At 38.9% G+C, this 22069-nt stretch overlaps 1 protein-coding gene across 1 annotated transcript in view; it reads left to right on the top strand.

The window, feature by feature from the left end:
- NF1 (neurofibromin 1) overlaps positions 1-22069 on the top strand; it is a 5218972-nt gene that overhangs the window by 3465802 nt on the left and 1731101 nt on the right. The window contains exon 34 of the mRNA XM_044054637.1: positions 5197-5343. Within this exon, the coding sequence (XP_043910572.1) occupies positions 5197-5343 (147 nt within the window). The remainder of the gene's footprint in view (positions 1-5196; positions 5344-22069) is intronic.

Here is a 22069-nt window from a genome sequence, read left to right as displayed (position 1 = left end):
TCCATGAGTCCATCTTTTCATGAGAAAAAACTCTTTGGTATGTCCAGAATTGTTGGACCCAACACTACCTTTCTCCTGGAATCCTAGTTGCCTGTGCTGCTTTTCTTCAGGCGAGTGTTTTGGTGGTAGACAAAACAGTCAACTATTTTTTCTAAGACATTCCTTCTGGTCTTGAAATTTCAGGATGACTTGGCATTAAGGCATATTTTGTGGCCATTTCTTATGTCTGCCTATGTATCCCCCTTCTTCTCTTTTGGTAAAACAGTTTTTGAAAGGAATTTCTCCTTTGTGTGATCTCGATTATTTTTAATAAAAAATGACTACTACAGCTCACACTGATTTTAAGTTCTTAAGCTGGAAAACTGTTTTGCATTTTTCTTTGATATCTGCAAGGCTAGTTTCTGAGCTGCAGCTCTCTTGATGGGACAACCGTTACTGATTTTCACAGGTATAGGGTTGTGATTTGTGTGATGACCCCTCTGGGCCAGTAATCAAGGAGCTTGAATCCTCACCATTGACACTGGAGAGGGACATGCACTTGGAATACAAATGGATGTACTCGATATTTCCAGATGTAGACCTCTGTGTATCAAGCACAATTTCACTTAAGAGCACACAGGGAACACACTCAGCCTGGGGTCTGGAGTTCTCTATATCTGTCTCCCACCAGGCCCCCAGTAAGACTTCTCACTGCTACAGCTATAGGGGTTAGGTCCTCAGCCTTGTGTCCAAGCCAAGTCCTCCAGCACCTTCTCTGTGAACCCAGTGCCTCTTGTCCCTGCTCCAAGTAGGAGACACACACACACACACACATACGCACACACACACACACACACACACACACACACACTGTGAGATTTGATTTTGCACACACACACACATGCACATGAGAAAGGCTAGCACAGATTTACCTGCTGTGCCCCCTTCTGTCCTGAGTATAAGGTTATCATCGCCACCAGGCACTCTACAATCGGCTACTCTAAGGCCCTTAACAAAGGGTGTCCAATTATACTGTGTAATATTAATACTAATACAAATTGTAGATGACCAAGGCAGCTAGGCCTTCTGGAGTGGCCCACACAGTGTCAGGAAACAAATATAAGCACTCTCAAAGGTTAAGTGCTTTCGAAAAGGACCAGCCACAATAAATGTTTTAAATATATTTAATAATAAACAGTAAAAGAATGTGAGAATACTGAATATATATTTACAGTAAACTACAGAGTTAAAATCACAGGAAATATTGAAAATAAGATTGATGGACAGACTCCTACAAATAAAGAAAAACAATCTCTAAACTAAGCTTCGCTATATTCCTGACTGAATATAGGAGAATTACTATTCCCTAATAACTTACTTGATAGAGAAGGCACAATGAAATATGTGAGGAGTCTGTCTAGTCAGGTTCCCCAAAACAGAATACTCAATACTCAAAAATTGCTCCCTGTAAAATATAATATCCAAGATGGCTTGCACAGTGACCTCATCTGGTCACCTGACTCTAGTTTCTCAACTATCCCTCTTTGAAGCTGAGACAGGAATTTAGTTTAGATGGCTGCAGTGCACATCTAAATGTTTAGGGCAGTGCCTGGGCCTTCCCCTCCTTTTACTGAGCTAATGAATAATGGCTTCTTCCAGTCCCATCATCTCCAGTTCTGTTCAGCACTGTGGGGTTCTATTTTAATGGTTTAACAGCTCATTTACATTTCCCTTATGTTTCTTAAAGTAAGCTAGCTGGTTAACCTGCACTGTCCCAGTATCCTCTTATTAGAACATATGCATTTAATTCAGTTACAATAATACATTTATTTAATTAACATTTGTTAACTGGGAAGGTCCGACTCGGAATGAAGCCAATTTTCAGCAGAGGCCTGGGGAGAAACACTCCAGATGCATGTCTTTGTAACGTGGGAGGAAACCAGAGCACCTGGAGGAAACCCACACAAACGAAGGGAGGACATGCAGACTCCACACAGAAGGCACCCCAGCTGAGAATCGAACTGGAGAACCTCTTGCTGTGAGGCGACAACACTACCGCTGCACCACTGCTTTTCATTTCAGCAGGGTGCACTGCAAGCAAACCTCATAAATACATTTTCAGTACAAGCAGTTGTACAAAAAATATTGATTTACAAATGACATATAATTATTTATAAAATTCCAGCTAGCTTTGCTGGCCCAAGTCATACATCCACTGCCCCACTTCTAGCATGGCTGGCAGTGCCAGCTATGATCACAGTATGCAATAGTCCTTCTCTAATGCCATGAGTGATTTAAGAATTCGATCTCAACCTGTATATTTTTCTGCCTTGCTTCTGTTAGAATTCTGGAATTAAAGATTAATGATACATTGTACTTTGTCCATCAGTAGCTCAGATCCCACCTCAACAAGACAAAGCCCCTTAGAAAGGCAGAAAGGCTTTTTACTTCCTTCATGTGGCAAAGGCCAAGCTGTCTCTAAGCAAATCATTGCATGTTGGTTGTCCTCTGATATTGTTTTTTTATTATGCCCATAATTGTGAAGCGAATCCAGGCACGTTAAAGCCACATTCCACTAATGGCCTTTTCCTCTTAACTAGCATTTTAGAAAAGGTATTTGTTCATAGAACGCACTGCCTTTCTGGCAGTACCTTCTTACCTTACCCCTTTAGTTGGATGTACATAGTGTATGGTTGGTTGTTACTGCTGTTTTTTTGTCTAGCAGCTTTTTTCGGGGCGGGGGCGTATATCTGTGTATGAGCGCATGTGCTGTTTGGCTTTGGTTTGGAACAGTAGGTGTTTGCAAAGCTTGCTTTTTTCCATCTGGTTTTCCTCTTGACCCTAGGGAAAATCTGAGAGCTGTTGTCTGTAGCTGTGAAGGAATAGCCTGCTCTAGCAGCTGAGTGGCCCTTCCCAGCCACAAGTATGCAGGAGGAGGAGCCTGAAGTTTTGAGAGACTGCCAGCAGGGGAGGGTAGTAAGGCACTACTACCCATATTCCAGAAAGGTACGGTGTTCTGTGAACATCTGTTTTTACAGGCAAGTGGAACTTGCATAACTGAACTTTCCGAAGGGCTTGATACCCAAGCTCGAGTTTGTCAGCTCAGCTCGAGCTGAACAACTGTCTGTGCATTTAGAAATTGCCCTGAAAACTTTCGAAGGTAGACTTCAAACCATATAGCTTAGATTGCTGCACAAGTGAGCATTCAAACATCTACTTGTTATGCAAGTTTTCTCAAGTAACTATCCTTTCCACTTGTTAAATTTATGTAGCAGATTATTTCACTGTTGAGCTCTTATGTGTAAACCATCTTGGTATTGGCAGATAGAATTGTATCACTGAAAACTAACACATCTGCTGTGCTATTTTTTGCACCAGTGGTGCCTATAAGTCGATCTGAAAAACTTCCAGTCTTGACACAGTTTACCAGAGTAATGGTAGACGACATGACTTGCATTTTTGGATATGCAAAGAGCTTAAATGCTGTAGTAAGAGAACCAGGGAATTCAGAAAAACTTAAACAGCTTTTTGTTTTTTTGTGAAGGGTAAAGAATGGGTCTGCCAGTCAATTAGCAAAGTGCTTCTAAATGTGTGATTCCATGGTGTTGCCCTTTTATTAATTCCATTAAGATAACAACTGCCCATGCATCATATGTCAGAAATTTTTCTGCAAAGACATTTTAAGAATGTCCCCAAATGCTGTAATTTTCTGTTGCAGTGACCTTCCTCAAAGAGGAAAGTGCATTTGTGTATATGGTACTTATGATGATATGCATGTGTATAAAATATGGGTCCTTATTTTTTAACTGAATTACAAATGGTCGAACACAATTGACAGAAATGTGTAGAAGTGTATATGTGATGGTGTCGGTTTTGATCGTAGGAGTTATTAGGGAAATGTATCTAGGAGAGTGCGTGGATTGGCAAAGGCCACTTTCATGTCACTTCTCAATATCTGTAGAATTTTGTTTTTGTAAACCAGCACTGTTTCACTGTCTGCTGTGTTTTTTCTTTTCCCCACAGTTATGTAGATAGTTTTCTATCAGTTGTGATTCAGTTTGTTCAGTGATTTCTGATTCAGTTAAGTGAGCAGTCAATCAAATATCATAGATTACTATATGTATATAGTCTTATGTATTTCTGTTACTGCATATCTTAGAATTATTCATCATCCTTAATAGTGTGGTGTTCCCAATTAGCCTCTGCATATCCTCAGTCCTGCCTAATGCACCCTTCTGGTTGATACCACTCCAGAGTCAGCAGCTGCCACTGCTTCTCTGGTAAAGCAAGTTTTGTAGAGGGACTAGACAGCTTAAGAGGCTGACCACATAAGTTGATCTTACCCCTCTCAAGGTGTGCCAGCATTTCTTCCTTAGTCTAGGTAAGCCATGAAGAGTGATCCTGGACACAGCCTGGAATGAGCCGGGGGGGGGGGGTGCAGAGACTCATACCTTTCCACTCTCCCAGTCCCAGCTGTCATCCCAACCTCCAGTCTCCCAGCAGTGTTGTAGAAGCAGCCTGCCTCCGCTGACCCATCATACCCCCAAGAAAGTAATTTCCTCATCATTCTTTTCCCCTTCCCATTCCAACAGGCATCCGAGTTATCTGACTAGTCACCTAAGTTGAAGTTGGGACTTCCATCTGTTTATTCCAATGGAGCTGGCTAAGACTAGATCAGAAGTCACTGTGACTTTCAGTTCGCTGTTTCTCTTCCCCCTAACAGTACTGACATCATTCTGTTATAGTTGTTCTATTTGTTTATTACAGGACTGCATTTATTTTATACTAATTGTATTAATGACAGTGACTTAGTACAATCGCAGTTCTTATTGAACGTTAGAAGGGGCTCAGTGAACAGGTGGCAGCTCCTAACAGTGCTTGATGTGCATATGTGCCTCACACAAAGATTGTATGGAATTGTGACTTGAAATATTGGAATATGAGAGCAGTTGATCAGAACCTCTAGCCAGGAAATAATCACACTTATAGTGGGTTAATGAGATATCTAGTGTTAAATTTACTGCTCTTTAAAGATATTCTCTTGTGGCAAGTTTCTTGTGCAGAATTCTTCATTTACATTGGTATTAGAAGTGTAAATTGATCATAGTTGAATATTGTTTTCATCTGAATATTATTTGCATCTGATATTGGGTTTACTTTTTTTGGTATTATCTGAATTTGATGATTGTTTAACATGTACGTATACTGTTTTTTTAGGGACCACAAGGCCGTAGGAAGAAGACCTTTTGATAAAATGGCTACACTGCTTGCCTATCTAGGTCCTCCTGAGCATAAACCTGTGGCAGACACCCATTGGTCATCTCTTAATCTTACCAGTTCCAAATTTGAGGAATTTATGACTCGGTAATACTTCAGATAACTTACTTTATATGTACAATTTTAGCATAAAAATATTTCATTGTGTAAACTGCTCACTGTCTAGAGAATGGCAGATATTTCTAAGGCATTCTCAGTTTGCATTTTGCATTTATTTCGAACTCCACTTTATCATGCTAGTTGTTGCATATTCGTTTTCAGACTGTTTTCTTAATAAGGTCGATTTTTCCCATTGGGTGGACTACTGCTGCTGTTAAGAATTGTAAAGGGGAGAGGGAGTTTTCCCTCTCCCATTTATTTTTCCTGTTCATGTAGGAATACAGCTCATTGCTGATCTTGCTTCAGCAGTGTCTTGGAACAGATTTCTGTATTTTTAGTCATATGCTGGTTGGCAGTAGGATCACCTGCCCAAATTTCTCTTTTCAGTTATTTACTGACCATATCTTACATAGGGGGCAGTTTTTTGTCATTATAAATAGTTCTCTTCTGCCTTCCATTTACTGCCTGCCACTTAGTGGACCAAGTTCATGTTTCTGTGGGCTTTCATACTTGCACTTTTCAATATTCCTTCCTCTTTTTTTTTTGGGGGGGGGGGTCTCCCTTTAAAATGAAATTAATGGGCAGTTAACTGATGCTCTTTGCTCGTTGATGTTCCTCTGAATCCTTTGTGTCAAGGCAAAATATAACCTTGTTCGGAGTCCGTATAGCTTTGACTACCACAGAGCCATTAGATATCAGAGGAAAAATGTTCAGGTTTGTTCACTTAAATCATTTCATTTACCATATCTGTTTGTTTAGTGAGAATCTTGCAAAAATAGATGTCAAGGTGAACTCTCCAGATGTGCTGGTTGCTTCTTCTCCACCCTCCATATCATAAAGATCTTCACCATAATGAAAAATATTTTGAACATGGAATGTCTAGGAAACTTAAGTTGCTGTCATATTCTAATTCTCATTTTCTGTGTTGTTTCAGCTAGCATCTTTCACTCATCATCTGCCCCTAGCTTAGTAAGTGAGGATAAAGGTTTTATTTGTGTCAGGTTTGAGACTGCCTGCTTTACGTAATAATTCTGGGACTTCCTGTACTAGTTATCCTTCACAACAGAAATTCCACTGGGGGCCTACAATGGTGGTACTAGTAGCCCGACTTGCAAGTGTACTGACTACTTCTGGTGTTAAGGCATCATTTGTCGATACTGGCTATTCCTCATCTTCCAGGGCTTTTTTTTAATTTTCTCTCCTCCAGTAAATTTCACTTTTGGGGCTCATTTACAGTATCTACAGCATTTGCTGCTCTACTTAGGTGGTGATAGATTGACTTTTTAGCCACAGCTTAGAACCCCCCCCCCCAGAATCCTCTGCCTGAATTTCCCTGGGTTTTCTTCCATCTTGCCTCTTGTCTACCTAAGTGGCACTAGCTGTCAGCAGGGTGTGCATCTCAAGTATTTATTTTTGGCTGCCTCCCTACATCCATCTCTGGGTCTACCAGCAGCCTCCTAGTAACCCTTAGAATTTCTCCATATGGATGTTGCCAGCTCGAATTTTAAGGGCATCTTGGAGGGGGGGGGTGTTGGGGGGGTGTCTGGTCATCATATAATTTGCCAGGCGATATTTTTTATGACCTACCCTGCCCAAAGTCCTTGGTATTAATCATGGTAGATGTGCAGTGGGGGACTTGCTAATGTATCATCACACCTCTGCAGCAACTCCAAGTACTACCCAAATCCTTCCTTAGACTACATCACTGGCTTGCACCAGAGATTATGTGGGAATGCCCATTCCAATCTGCCAACTCTGTCACCTGAGCTGGTATTCAATCCCAGGTTGGCTGGGCAGTAGTCGGGGCTTTTTCCCTCTATGCCATAGGAGTGGTATAGTGCTTAATTCTGTTATGCTGTTGCCAGCTTTTTTCTGTATGTTAGGTTTCAAGTGTGATTGCTTTGGACATTTGGCACTTATCTGCTTTACTTACTCCAGCAGGTTCTGGTGTCATGTTCTCTCATTCTTCAGCTTTTAAGGGACTTTATGGCCAACTCTGCCTATTGTCCACCTGAGTGTGTTAGACGAGGAGCTTGCCCCCTTTGCAGAAGGGAAGAAAAGTATTTAAAACAAAACCTGTGAGTATCCTTCATCAAGTAGGAATTTGAAGTTGTGTTGTTCTGACTCCTCAGATATTGAGAATGTCAGAGCTAGTCTTATTCCATGGTGGTCACATTAGAATAACTATTATTTTGCAATATCTTTCATGCTATGAAAGAACAAGAATAATGGTCTCAACAACAGGCTACAGGTTCCATCAGTATAGCCCTCAGTGCAGATTTCGTGAAGTCTACTGACCAAAATGGGTAGTGTCTTCCACTTGAATACCTTTTGGTTTATTCTGAAGTTTTAACTAGTCACAGCTTGATCCCTGTTTTATGTCATTAAGATGACTGATAAGGTAATTGGATTGCTGATGAATATACTGTTTTTGCAGGAAACCATGATGACTTTTATCTTTAGCCAGTTTTGAACACATTCTTATACTTTCAGTGACCTGCATGTGGGTAAGGAGTCTAGGGCTGTAGACAGCTTTAATAAGTGTAGCCATTAGCCTACTCCACTTTACAAGGTCATGGAGTTTTATACTTAGGCTGTTGACAACATTCCCTAATTGATCAACGCTTTTGAAGTACCTACCAGCTGTAGTTTGATATCTCAACTCAAGCAGCAGGTAGCCATTAAAGCTAATTATTTCTTTCCTAACCAGTCTTGGTTGAGTGATATCCCTTTTGATGCAGTGAGCAAAGCAGCATGAACTATGATCCCTATTTTCTGGCATTCCTAACTGTTCTCAACAGCCTTTGTGGTGGAGCTGTGAGCATTCTTTGATAAACTCAACCAGGGTCCATTTGATGTTAAGCAAGTTGTATAATGCATTAATACTTTTTCTGCCTACCATTGTGAATTGCAGAGTACTTCAGGTTCCATTTTGTGTTTGTTGCTCTTTTTTTTGTTGTGTATTTGTTACCTTTGAGAGAATTCATTAGAAGGAGAAATCTGCTGTTTTTACTTGTTCTTGCCTCATGAATCTGTGGTGGTCATAAACACTCAGATGGTTTGGATACTATTCAGCAATGGCTAACCTGTAGTCATTTGATACTGAGCATGCCCAGCACTAATGCCTTGGCTTCTCATGCTGCTTTAAAGGATTCTACAACTTCTACTTTGTCTCACTTCTATTTACAGTGGTGACAGGCTGACGTATACTTACCTGTTTTCTGGCAGTTTTGTGCAGAGGATTATGGCTACATGCTGCTTATGAGCTTTTTCATGTAGTTCTATGTTTGATTTTCATCAGTCTCCATTTGCATGCAGTGTGGCTCTGATTAAGTCACTGAATCAGCAGTACTCCTGTGCCTTCACTGAAAATTGGCCTCAACCTTGCTAAAAAGTAAATTATAAATAAGTGTTCTGGGTCTATACTACTTGACTGTACATTTTTCTACAGCTTTCATTATCTTGGTGCTAGTGTTTTTGGCACCTACATGACTTTTTTTTTAACCTGTAGAATTCCTTAATTTTTGTGTGTTTGCATTTGTGTATTTGCAGTCTCTGACCTTGTTTCTTCCTAAAGAATTCCTTGTTTCCTATTGCGCAGTACAAGTGCTGTGATGAACTAATTTGGGGCTGTTGCTTGTTCTGGGCATTACACTTGAAGCTTTTGAGTTTAGATTTGCCTAATATTTGCCACACCTTTGAAATCTACTTTCACTATAGCTTCAGATATGTTCCACTTCAGCTTGCTTCAAGATATCACATTTTAAAGCACCTTTATTTAACCTTGCCTGTCAGGATGTAAATGTCAAGTAATATGTTTTTCTTTATTTGTTTTGCTTAATTACTTATTTTTGAAACAGTACATAAAAAAGAACAAATATACTTTTTCTTCATAGTGCTTAATTTTCTTTAAGTTCATTAGTAAACTGGAATTTTGAATTTGAATTGTTTTGAAATGCTTGCTTTGATTTTTCAGCTGAGGACTCCACTGTATTGTTTCTTTAAACTTACTTGTTCATGTTTGGAAGGTAGAGTGGCCTGCTGGGCTTTTACACACCATGTACTTGAGTGACAGAAGAGCAGAAAACACATGGAAATATAAAGATCTGATTGTCATTTTCATTCTTCCTCATGAATGGGTCTAGGACCCAATCCTCGGATCCGAGACTGCTGCATTTACAAGATTTTGGATCCAAATCTTGAGCTCCTCCCTTTACCCATAGTGCTCTATTCCATCCCCAACTCCTCATATCTTGTTTGCTGCCGTAGCTGCAAAATGGAAAGATCCAAGCTCAAGTGTGTAAGAGTATCTTTTTGAACTTTTTCTTTGTTAATTCTAGTACTAAGTTCTTCTAATTTCTTCTTAGAATTGCTTTTAAACTTCTTTCCTCCCTCAGCCGTTCGCGGGTGTTAGGGATTTTCCCCAATTACTGTTGTCTGTTCCTTCTCTCGTACCACTCTTGGTACTTGACTGGCCCTCTATATATATTTTCTACTCTTTCCTAAAAGGAAAAAAAAAGCTGGTTTTCTTGTATCTGTTTCAGCTTTCAGGTAAAAATCTACTTTAGCTTAAATTTTAACTTTTCCAGTTAAACCTATTGTTTAAAAACCCTTTTTTCTTCCTCTTTAGGGTTTACTGCCTTCATGTCTGCGAAAGCCATGCCAGAAAAACCTATGGATTTTAAGAAATGCAGTTTTTATGGGCATAAGATTTATAATTCTGATGCCAACGAGAAGTGCGTATACTGTCTAGGAGCGGCCCTCCATGCGCTGTTTGTGCAACTTTTAGTCTGAGGGCCCTCTCTGATTGTAGAAACAAGCTCCTCCTGAAGGGATTACTTCCTGCTGGGGCTCAAACCCCTCAAAACATTTTCAAGTGGTTTCGGCGACGAAGAAAAGTCTTAAATAGGAAGTTACAGTCGAGCTGCAGCAAACTAATAAAACAACCTCTGAATATGTCATGGTGACTAGATTTAATTATGGGTCATTTAACTAGTCAAAAGCAGTGGGTAGTTTGCTGACTTCAAACAGAAATTTTCAGTTAAAGCAAAAGAAAGTGAACAGAACCTAATGCTACATTCAGATAAACTGGTTAACTTTAAGATGTTGGAGGTTAACCACAGGTGAGTGGCCTAAAAGTCAGATATGGACCTACTGGAATTGATGGAGAAGACTTAGAAGACAGGGCGCACATAGAAAAAAACCTTAAATGCAGTTCTCTGTTTCTTCAGAGGAAGAAACCAGGAACATTTGTGGTATTTTGCCTAATAAGATTGTTAAGTAGGCTGTCATTACTACAACTCTTAACATGCTGACTGGGTGTATTTGCCACAGTATGTTAGAAGAACTATGCCCAGAGCTACATTAGTGTTTGATGTGAATTTTTAGTGCAAGGAGAGGCTTCTATTTTCAATGTAGTTGCTAGGGATAAGTTATTCTACTGCACAATGTGTGATCATCAGGGAGAGAAGTTATTTCAGTCAGGGATTCATCTGTGTAGGCAAACCAAACTAAAATGCAAGCCATTTGAGCCAGCATAGCTGTAGGCTACTTTGCCAGATGGGTAAGTAACATGTCTGGAGCCAGAGGAAGCTGTGAAGGTGGTGCAGAGGTACCGTTGTTGCCTCACAGCAAGAGGTTCTCCCGTTCGATTCTCGGCTGGAGTGCCTTCTGTGTGGAGTCTGCATGTCCTCCCCACGGTCAAGTAGCGTTCGAAAGACATGCGTGAATGGGCATGCCTTCGTTGAAGGTTGGGCATCGAGCTGACACCTCTGCACCGTACAAATCTACTGCCAATCATTAGCAGACCGGAGTTCCACTTTGGCGACCCCTAACGGAAAAGCAGAAAGAAAAACAGCAGCAACACAAGACATGGAAGATAATTGGGCAGATTGTAAACAGCATGGATAAGTCCAAATCCATCATCCCAGTTTAGGGCAAGAGAATGCTTCTTGGTATCTTTAATGTTAAATTTCTGTATTTCTCTCCTTTGATGTAGAGAGAGAAAGTTGTGTTTTATGTTCACCTTATGAAATCGCTATCAGCAGAAAAATCAAGTCAGTATGTTTCTTTCTTATCTTTGATTTAGAAGAGTGTCAGCAAGACTAATTGAGTGTTCAGCATCATGAAGTTTCTACATTAAAAGGTATAGTTTTAAAACAACTGTGAGTGTTTAGGAGACATTTTTTCTTTACATGAGTTCACATAATGTTTAAGAGGAGTATGACTGAATGCAGAAGGATACTGAAATGCAACTGTCACTGACTTTCTTGAGCAACTGTATAGAAGTCTGGAAAAGGACAAAGCCAAAAAGGGAAAATCTGAGAGATTCTGCAGAGACAAAAATATAGTTAAGAATAGTTTCTTTGAGAATATTTTCTTGGAATTAGCGTTCATCTTTTGTCTAGAAAGAAATTACCCTGTTTTATGTGCTTTGTGTACATCTATGGCTGTTACTTAAAATTTCAGTAAGCTATCCTGGATTATTTTTTTAGAATGCTTGAAAGTTAATAAATTATTGAAAAGGGAGACTAGAGATAAAAAAAAATTGCAGAGGGTATAAGAAACAGGAAACTGTTATTAGTTATTCTGTGATGTTTCATGGATGGTTTGCTAATTAGATAGGAAGTACGAGACACTTAATGTCTTGATGTAATTTTTTGATAATGGTCATTAGATTGTTGTAGGTAAGCCTGAATTTGCTTTAAAGCAAGGCAACTGGTTCACTGTTTATATTAATACATACTTAACATTGTGAGAGGCAATAAATTTAACATGGTAAAATTAGCAAACTTTGCTATTATACAGGCTGCCTACTTATCTGAAATTGAGCAGATGCTAGTTAATATTGCAGCAAATATGAAGTTAATCTCTGCTCTTCTAGTCAGACTTAGCTGGGTTATGTGCCCACTTCCTTGACTGTTAATAACTTGTTTCCTGTATCCATGGAACATAGTTTTAATTCCCACCTTCATTTGCCTACTCCCAGGGTTTCAGCTTAAAAAAAGACAATTTGTCCAGTGGGTTTACTCTGTCAACAAAAAGATAAAGTAAAATTGAACAAAATAGTAAAGCTATATTTAAAATATGTACGATTGTACATTTTTGTTAAAGCTTTGTCAATTGATCTGGCCCCGGAAGTGCTTTTACTTTTATGAAAAGGTTATCATTCCAAGAAACACTGCTTTAGAAAGCTTCAGGTTCTTTAGGGGTTGGAATGGAGCTGTAGTATGGGTTAAATTCTCTAGTTAAACAGTCTTAGAAATTTTTTCCTTGTGTAAAGCAGTTTCACCTAATCATCCTCCTGTAAAACACACATTTATATGACTAAACACATGACAGATTAGTCAAGATTGAAAGCAGTGAAGTATTTTATGCTCCCTCTGAGTTAGGAAAACATTGAGGGGTTTGCACCGTAATTCATAGAGACTTAATGTATTTCAACAGAATTGTGCAAAAGGATAAATTAGGCTGATGTAACATGTAAGGGGTAGGTAGGTGTACCTACCAGAATAAATATTTTACACCATTGTCTATTCAGGAACAGTGTATGGAAGAATTGGCCATTTTACTAAGGGGCTGGATGTCATTTAGGGAATGTTGTACAATCTGTCCTGAGGACTGGAATATTGTGATAGTAATGGATATTAAGGATTGGACCAAGGTTACTAGTTGTACTATCCCTAGGCAATTTTTTATCTCCGTATTTGGAAAGTGTGTGCATGGTAAGAAAGACTGCGTGAGCAGAGCCACATTTTACATATTACTTATATTGCTTCAAGAGCTTTCCAAAGATTGATAAAATTGTTTTAACTACAGAGCACATTTACATGCTATAACAGAAACAAGTGTACTTACCTTATATCATTCCACTCTAAGGTTTAGTATCTGTTTCACAAATAAATTTCCTTATTGTTGGAGGGTGGGCCTATCTGTCTTTGAAAGAAAAGTATGGAAGAATTACTAGGGGAACATTGTACAGCTGAAAAGTATTGCCTATGGTAGAATTATAAGTCAAGCAAGTAATTGTGACAGGTTTAAGGGTCTTACAGCAGAGGCAAATGGGCTACATAGGACTGTTGTCTAGCCCAGGAATACCCAGTTCCCATCCTCAGGGAACAAGTGTGCTAGTTAGGCAAAGGTGGAGAACCCATCAGGCAAGGTCCTGGATGGAACAAAATAAAAGGCAAAAAAAAAGTCCTCAGGTTTGGATGATATGTCAGTTGATATTTATATGACATGTAAAGAGTTGTTTATTAATGATTTTGTGAATCTTTCTAAAGCTTTTTTATAGGGAGGCAAGTTTTGGACATTCAGAAGAAAACCTTTGTTTCAGTAATTAAGCCAAGTAAGGGCTTAAAATCTTCATCCTCATACCATCCAGTTTCTTTTCTAAAGTCTACAGAGTATTTGTGACAATTGTGGTGTTGAGGATAGCATATTTTTCCCTTTGTTAATAGGGAGAGACCATTGTGGTCCGCTACATAGAGAGAAATATTTTTAGTTGCACAGCTACATAATTAAGACCGTCCTTGTGATAGAGAAGTGGATAGCATTAATTAGCACTTATTTCTAAGTCTGATGCAAGAGAAGCACCTGATCTCGTGGAGTAGGATTACATGTACATGGCCTTAGAGTATTTTGGATTTAGTGTAGTTTTTGTGTTGTAGTTGTTGAGCCTCAACTTTTAAGTGTAAGTAAGAGTTAGACTACCTATCTGAGTCATTCCTAATAAATACAGGCACATGCCAGGGATGACTCTTTCCTCTATTTGGTTTGTCCTTCACCCTGAACCTTTAGCCATATGACTGAGATCAGCAAATTGGGAAGGATTTTGAATGGAGGAGTCTAGAATGCAAACCATCTCTATATGCAAATGACCTGTTCATGTAGTTAGCTTAAACAGATAATGACCTGGAACTTTTATTTGAAAAACTGAATAAATCTGACCAGCTGTTAGGCTACAAGTTTAATTCGTCTAACACAAAATCATTAAACATTGTTTATAATCTGTCAGTATAGTTTAGAAGAGATTATTCTTACTTGTGGGGTCATCCATATCTTCAGTACTTGGGCATCCCACTTGCATCTATGTTATTAAAACTGCAAAACTGATATATAACTATCTGTGAAAGCAGTAGTTACCATACACTGGAAAGACACTGAGATTTTTCATAACTGCATTCAAGCATTGCAGATACTACCATTGATTCTTAAAGGTAAGCTTGCAGTTCCAATTAGAGCTAAACACAGGCTTGCATGGCATAAGTTAAGTATTCCTAGTTTTGCAAGATGACTAGAGATGCTAGATTAGAGAGCGTATATTTAGCAATCTCCACAACACTTTTTCACAGTTTTAATAACTACCAGTATGTCTCCAGCTGGAACGCTGTACTGCTTGATGATTTGAGAAGTTTACCAGGTTTACACAATATATTTTGTTTTGAGTTTATTTTTTAAAGCCCTAATCATTAACAGATTGGAAAATATCTAGTTTATACTTTAAGAACAGTTTTACAGAAAACAACTGTACTGAGTCAGAAGGCTGAATTGTTGTCACTTAAGGCTTTGATAGACTGGAACAAAGAAGTTAGTGGCTCAGGAGGCATCATCATTTAGAATTTTGGGAGAAGCAGAGAAGGGCTCAGCAAATACTAAGCTGGTTACAGTTTCAGCAGGAATTTGGTCCCTCAAACAGGATTATGGTATGGCCAGCTAGGAAGAAGCACACTACCAGAAAGGTACTCGTTAATCTGGTAGAAATATTGCAATGTAAATGATCATTGATTGAAAGAAATCAAAAAAGAAATCAGAAAGTTCTGCTGAATGTTGCTAGCATTCAGGAAAGAAGCGGGAGGAGAATGCAGAAAGGAAGGCAATTCCACGCCTTATATCTGTAGCTGATATGGCTGCAGAAAGAGAGAGGTGGAACTGAAAAAATTGGATTACAGAACACAGATAAGGAACTTATCCTATCAGAGCTACAAAAAAGTTAATGCAAAAGTAGATTGTTTATGGAGAAGATCTGAAGACATGCAGAGGTAGCGAATTTGACCCCCTGTGACCATTCTTATTAGTTAATACCATGCAAAGTGAAATCACTTGATTGAGAGATAAAATGACAAATACAGAAAAAACTGAAAAGCTATTTGAGAAACAGGTGGACATGGAACATAGATCAGAAACCTCTGGATTATATGCTAGCACACACATGGACCTATGCAGCCTTTTATTGCAACATCATTTTGCCTGATAATTGGGCCTTCTAAAGGACTCGATGATCATTGAAAAGGTATATAGTTTACAATCTGCCAAAAATGGATCAATAATCAGGAAGCCATGGGCCATAATCATTCACTTTGAATCATATGCGAGCAAAGAGGAATTGCTGAATAACATCTGGAAACCAGGGAAAATCTGCAAAGTTGAAGGCCTAACTGTCGTTAAAGACCATTACTCAAAAGTCCCAATGTAGTATCATGAGAGAGTTTTTTTTCTCTCCTGTGATTCACTTGTTAACGATCGAGACTAAGAGATGGTTTTAAGATGGACATTCCTTGATTTTAGGGAATATGTCCTTTCCAAAAACCAAACCTCAGTGAGCAATTCCAAACTGGGAAGAGAAAAGGAAGAGAACGGGACTTGAACACACCACCACTCCATTTATTGCGATCTTCACTGGTCCACATTTTGTAGGGACTAGTGAAGCTTGCAATCAATGGAGTGGTGGTGAGTTTGAGTCCTGTTCTTTCTTTTCTCTTCTGAATATATTCTTCCCCTGGGAGTTGTGCATTTTCAGAATTGGAATAAATATTTAGTTGAGGGTGTGGTGCCTCTTTCTATCCCTCCATTGTCTGTCAGCCTTGTGATTTTACACTTTGCAACAAAGAATTCCTTAACTGTGGGAATTCTGAAAAGCTTGGGTCTTCTGTGCATATCTTCATTGAATGTAATCAAATTCCACTCCCTTATTAACACAGGAAGACCCCACCCCCGAAAAAAATAGTTGCATCTCCCAAGTGTAGATATAACTCCTAGATGCTTGCCTAGAGGGATTATATGCTTAAGGTCAAACATTCTGAACCCCGGCTAATCCAAACCACCTCAAACCTGTGTATGCTGCCAGACTTCCAACTCAGAAGATGAACTTGTAATTTTTAAGATAGGATATGATTTAATAGACTCTGTATTAAATTTACAACTAGCACATAAAAGCCTATAGTGAATATTTGGAGTTATTAATGCATACAAAATGTAATCAGGTTTTGATTAAGCTATATCAGAAGCCAGCTTTTGTTAATGATTTTTTATTTTAAACTAGTGCCCCCCATTTGCTAAACTCTTTGTCCTTTTATGAATTCTTTAGAGTACATAGAGTGTGCACAGATAATCAGTGTTTTGGTTTGGTGTAACCACTGTTACATGGAAGAAGCTAAGTAAGAGTGGATTTGAATCTGATTGCCTTTTTCTCTGTCTTTGAGTATGGTGCATACCTAGAGACACAGGGAATACAAGTCTTAACATTAGAGGGGCATATTCCTCTGACACAAGAGTTGATTATTTTATCACTAGATGGTCACCATTTGTAGGGGTTATTTTTTTGTATACAACAGAAACACTGGCAGATTATTTTGAATGATGAAGTTTGGGCTGTGTTTTTTAATGGAGTGCCTAAGGGTTACTTAGTAAAATTTAGCTTCTTCAGTGGAACAGTTGGCCCATTCAGCAATCTAAGTAATTCTGATTCATCTCGGAGTAAAGGTCTCTTTGTTTGTCCTTTTTAGGATCATACAGGAAAGTATGCTATTCGTGGTCGAAGGGTGAATGGTTCTCAGTGCTTTAATTAACACTTAAGTGTTGTGTACTGTTTAAAACGTTGATGCCCCTAATATTATGTGGGACAGACCATTTGAGCAATTAGGAAAATAATTTTGGAACATGTCAGAGATATCAGAAAAGTCTGTTGCTAGTCCTGTAGTGCCACATTTTCAAGAATGTAATTTTGTTGAACCCTTCTAGCTGTGTTAGTTAGATTTTTGTATTTACATATCTAAGTATGTTTTTTTTTTTTTTTTTTTAGATAAAACCATGTAACCATGTATTTATTGCAGGTGGAAGCTAGCACTTTACAGTCCAGGAGTTTATATAATAAATTTAATATAATAAATTTATAGTATGTGATTTTATGCTCATGTCATTTCCCTTTTGGGGGGGGGGGTATATATTTCCTTACTTAAGAATATCACTGTAACCTTGAAGGTGTTGTGTTGAGGAGCGACCTATTTATGTGTTTTGAAAAAAAGATTTTTGAAGTATGAAAATTATTTGACCCCAAACATGTGGAATTTTTAAATAAGATGTGTCCATTGGCTGTAATGGGAGATCTCTTCAAAATGTTTCATGGCTTCTCTTATTCTTGCTCCTTCATATTCAGAGTTGAAGCAACATTTAAATCCCAGCATTGACATTTGATGCTCATTGTGCAAGAGGTGGTTTTCTCAAACATACTATTTGAGAAGAGAATTACTTGACATAGACAAATGCACATTTCTGTTGACTAGGTTAGTGAACTAATTTGTGTTGCAAGTAATACCTTCATAATTTTTATTGTATGCAAGGAAATAAGTCCAGACTGATCCTCACTCCAGTAAATATTTTCTGCAGATTTCATTTTGTACAGAGCAATGATTCCCAAACGTTTCTGCTTTCTCTCTCTCCTTAGAAGGAATGTATCCCTCCAGCATGTTCTGCTTATTTTGGTGACAAGATTTAAGTCCCCAGAGCATGCAAGTCCGGGGGATTGGGATTTCTTTAAGTGGGGCATGTCCAACAGCTCTGGGTTTGACATAGTTTTGTATGTTAGGCAAAGATCGCCTCTGAGTAGGCGATATGCGACGGAGTAAAGCTGGAGTTTTTTGAGACGGTCTGCGTAGGACATCTGTTTGAGGCTAGTAATCCTCTTTGTGAGGTATTTCTGTGGCCTTTCCATTTGCAGATGTCTTGTGATGTACATACCAAAAGGAGTGTTGTATTCTATAATGGGTCTAATGAGTGACGAGTAGAGGGGAACAATGACCTCTTTTTTTTCCTGGATGAGAAACCTTTTGTGATGAGGTGTGCCACGTAGAAGGATTTCATGGCTACTGTGGCGATGTGATTATCAAAGGTGAGACTACTGTCCACCTGTGTCCCAAGGTCTCTTATCACACTTTCGCTGTTAAGTAGACTACCATCTATGTGGTAGCTCATGGGTACAGAGTTTTTACCAAAGGGGATGACATTGCACTTTTTGGCATTGAGCTTGAGGCCATGGCTTTGACACCAGACATCTGTCTCAGTGAGGCTCTTTTGTAGTATGTCCACATCGTTAGGAGTTTCATTTATGTCTCCTAGTTTGCAGTCATCTGCAAACTTCGTTAGCTAAAGACCTTCTGTGTTAGTCTGTACTTCAGAAAAGTAGATACCAAACAGGAGAGGACCCAGGACTGAACCCTGTGGTACTCCACTTGTCACTGGTCTGAAGTCGGATTTGGGGTTTGCTACTTTCACAGTGTGGGTTCTGTCATTGGGCTAGTTGGCAACCCATCTTGTGACATAGGGATTTATACCTAGTTTAGTGAGTTTATCTATAATTCCCGAGTGGGGGATGGTGTCAAAAACCTTGGTGAGATCTAGATAGGCTCTGTGAACCACCTTACCCTCGTCTACGACTTTGGTGACTGCTTCAAAGAAGTCTGTCAGGTTTAGGAGACGTGATGTGCCTTTTACAAACCCGAACTGGGTGGGGTCCAGAGTTTGGAGATTACCAATGTTTTTGTTTATAAGTTCCATGATGATATGTTCCATGGCCTTGCAGACCAGGCTTGTTAGGCTAATGGGGCGGTAGTTCCCAGGGTCCGTGGTGGCTCCCCCTTTGTGGAGTGGGATAACTGTCGCTGTGCGCCATTCAGTGGGCACAAAGTCTGAGGTGAGGCTATGATTGAACTTTGTGCTTAGGCGGGTTGCCAGTTCATTCTGTAGTTCATGTAGAATGCAGCCTGGGATGTTGTCAGGTCCCATGGATGCTGTGTTCTTGGCTTTGGAGAGTGTGGTTTTTACCTGTGCAGTCATGATTACAGGAACTTTGCATTCTTCTGGTATAGAGATGGGCCCTTTAGGGGGTGGGATAAAGTTATCACTGAACCTATCTGCCAGGATGTTGGCAATATCAGTTGGTTCTGTATATTTAATGCCATTGTGCTGCAACTCAAAGCAGATCTGAGTGTTGCCATTGAGATTCTTGACATAGCTATAGAATGCTTTGTGGTTGTCTTTAGAATTAGTGGCAATTTTGTTTTCATAACTAGCTTTGGAGGATTTTATGAGAGATCTCGGCTTCTTAGGGAGGCTGACCAGGGAGGTCTTCCAGTCATGGGATTTTACTCTTTTTTGCAACAGTTTTTTTCTTCTGTTGTAGAGTTTGTTTATGGCAGGGGACCACCAGATTGGCTTCCTTTTTTTGGAGGATAGCATCCTGGTTCTGTTAGGGATAGCATGATCCATGCACTCGTCTAAGTGCTTATAAAGTGCATTTGTGTAGGATTCAGCAGTCGTACCTCTATTGTTCGTCTGCATGGGTGTTGCGAAGTTTGCCACTTCTGTCTTAAGAAGTGTGGAGTTGGCTTTGGAGAAATTTTTTACGGTGGTTTCCCTAATGGGGGGTGGAGGCGGGATGTGGGTGTCTAGGCTGATTAGCTTGTGGTCGGATCTGACCAATGAGGAAGTGATCTCTGGTGTGAAACACCAGTTGCCCATGTTTGTAATGTCCAGGTCTAGGATATTGTTGCCCCTGGTGGGGATGTGGATAAGTTGATCCAAGGCGTTGGAATTTATGAATTCCAGAAAACGTTGAGCAAAAGAGTTGGTACATGAGTACTTTTCCCAATGAATGGTGGGGTAGTTGAAATCGCCCATTATTAGGGTGTTGGGTTGTACCCTAATATTTTCCAGTGTATCAATAAATGAGGAGTGTAAATCCTTGGGCATGATGGGAGATCTGTAGCAAGTTACAATTTGGTTCTCACTCTCCATGTATTTCTTCATTGGACATACTTGTTTCTTTGGCTTCAGCATGTCAACCTCTTAAATCCAAAGGAAGGAGAGGCAACATAATGGAGTGATATGGTGAAGAGCATATTAAAGGAGGAAGAAACTGAGAGGCTGGAAACAGAAGTAACAGCTGGTGAAGCTGAAATACTGGAGTACTCTCAGCTGGTAGAGTAGCTAGTTTTAAGGGTTTACTTCTGCACCAGGGTTTTTTATTATAAGAAAGAAGTTGTGCATATGCAACAAGGCTTGGAAGAAGGAGATGAGAGGGACAAAGATGTGCATTTTCTCAGCAGCCACAGAGATGACCACTGGTAAGAATAAACATGTAAATGATGGTAGTGTTAACATGTATGACATTTTGGATACCGTTAGTTTGCCATATGGGTATGACAGTAAAAACATAAAATCATTAATTCAATTTGTAGTTGGACATTTTTGTGAATTGACATTTGAAAGCTTTAACTTGCTGGAAAAATTATTACCAAGACTGAAAAGGGAAATAGGGTAGCACCATGAAAACATTTTTTATTTCTGAGCTTGGTACTACAATTTAAGAAAAATGTGCAATTTATTACTTCACATATGAATGAGCATGAGTCAGAGCTGTTTTGTTTCTTTCTCTTGGTAGTAAAGTACATAAAGTTAAATGGTTTATGATGAAAGAAATGTATGGACTAGGGATTGAGGACTGTGGGTAACAATGGATGTTAAAGATGGGAATATTCAACATATTTCAAATACAGTAATTGTGAATGGTAAGAGAAGATTTTTTTAGGTACTAGGACCAACCTAAAGCCTGTTGTTTTTGTGGAGATCAAAATAATTTGGTACAAGACTGTAACACACAAAGGTGTGACCATTGTGGGGAGAGGCTGCATGTAGCAAAACAACTGTTAACTTTTAGAAAATGTAAATAATGTGGACACTTCTGATTTGAATGTCCCGTACTAGAAAAGGAGAGAGAGAATATTACTGAAGATGTTGAAAAAGAACAGGGATAATGAACAAATGTTTAGACAATGAAGTTGTGTTTAGAGAAGAAATAGTACAAAACAAGGTTATTACTATACATGAAAAGGAAGATTTTTAATTTTAGAAAGTGAAGAGGAGAAGAAATGGAGACGATAAATGAACAAGATAATGAAAATCAGTTGGTGAGAAACTTAGGAGAAGGGAAAGAAAAATAAGATTTGGAAGTAAAACACTTACAAAAACATAAAAGGATGATATAGGAATTTAATCTTTAAATATAGGCCTTAAATACAAATAACATTGAAAACCATGTAAGTTGTTTGTTGGTGGTGGAATGGAGTAAAAAATCGGACATCTTTGCTTGCGATATGCCGGAGGTAAAGAAGAAAAACAAGAGAAGAATACAGGTGTTATGGGGGACCATATTGATTAGTTGGTAGGAAATGATACATTTTCTGGAATAGGAATTCATATAGAAATGAAAAAAATTCTAGATTTAACAATAGTAGTACAACGAAGGATAATGTTATGTGATATGAGATTGAGACAAAAATGTATAACATGTAAATGTAGGAGATTTTAATTGTAATCTGAGTTATGGGAATTAATAAATTGTGGAGATGTAAAAGTAGGAAAGAAAAAGCAATGGGCCTAT

This window comes from Protopterus annectens, chromosome 13.part0 (assembly GCF_019279795.1).
Source record: "Protopterus annectens isolate FY-2018-M chromosome 13.part0, PAN1.0, whole genome shotgun sequence".
Taxonomy (NCBI): Eukaryota; Metazoa; Chordata; order Ceratodontiformes; family Protopteridae; genus Protopterus; species Protopterus annectens.
The sequence above is the reverse complement of the archived record's forward strand: the minus strand, read 5'-3'. Positions and strand labels throughout refer to the sequence as shown.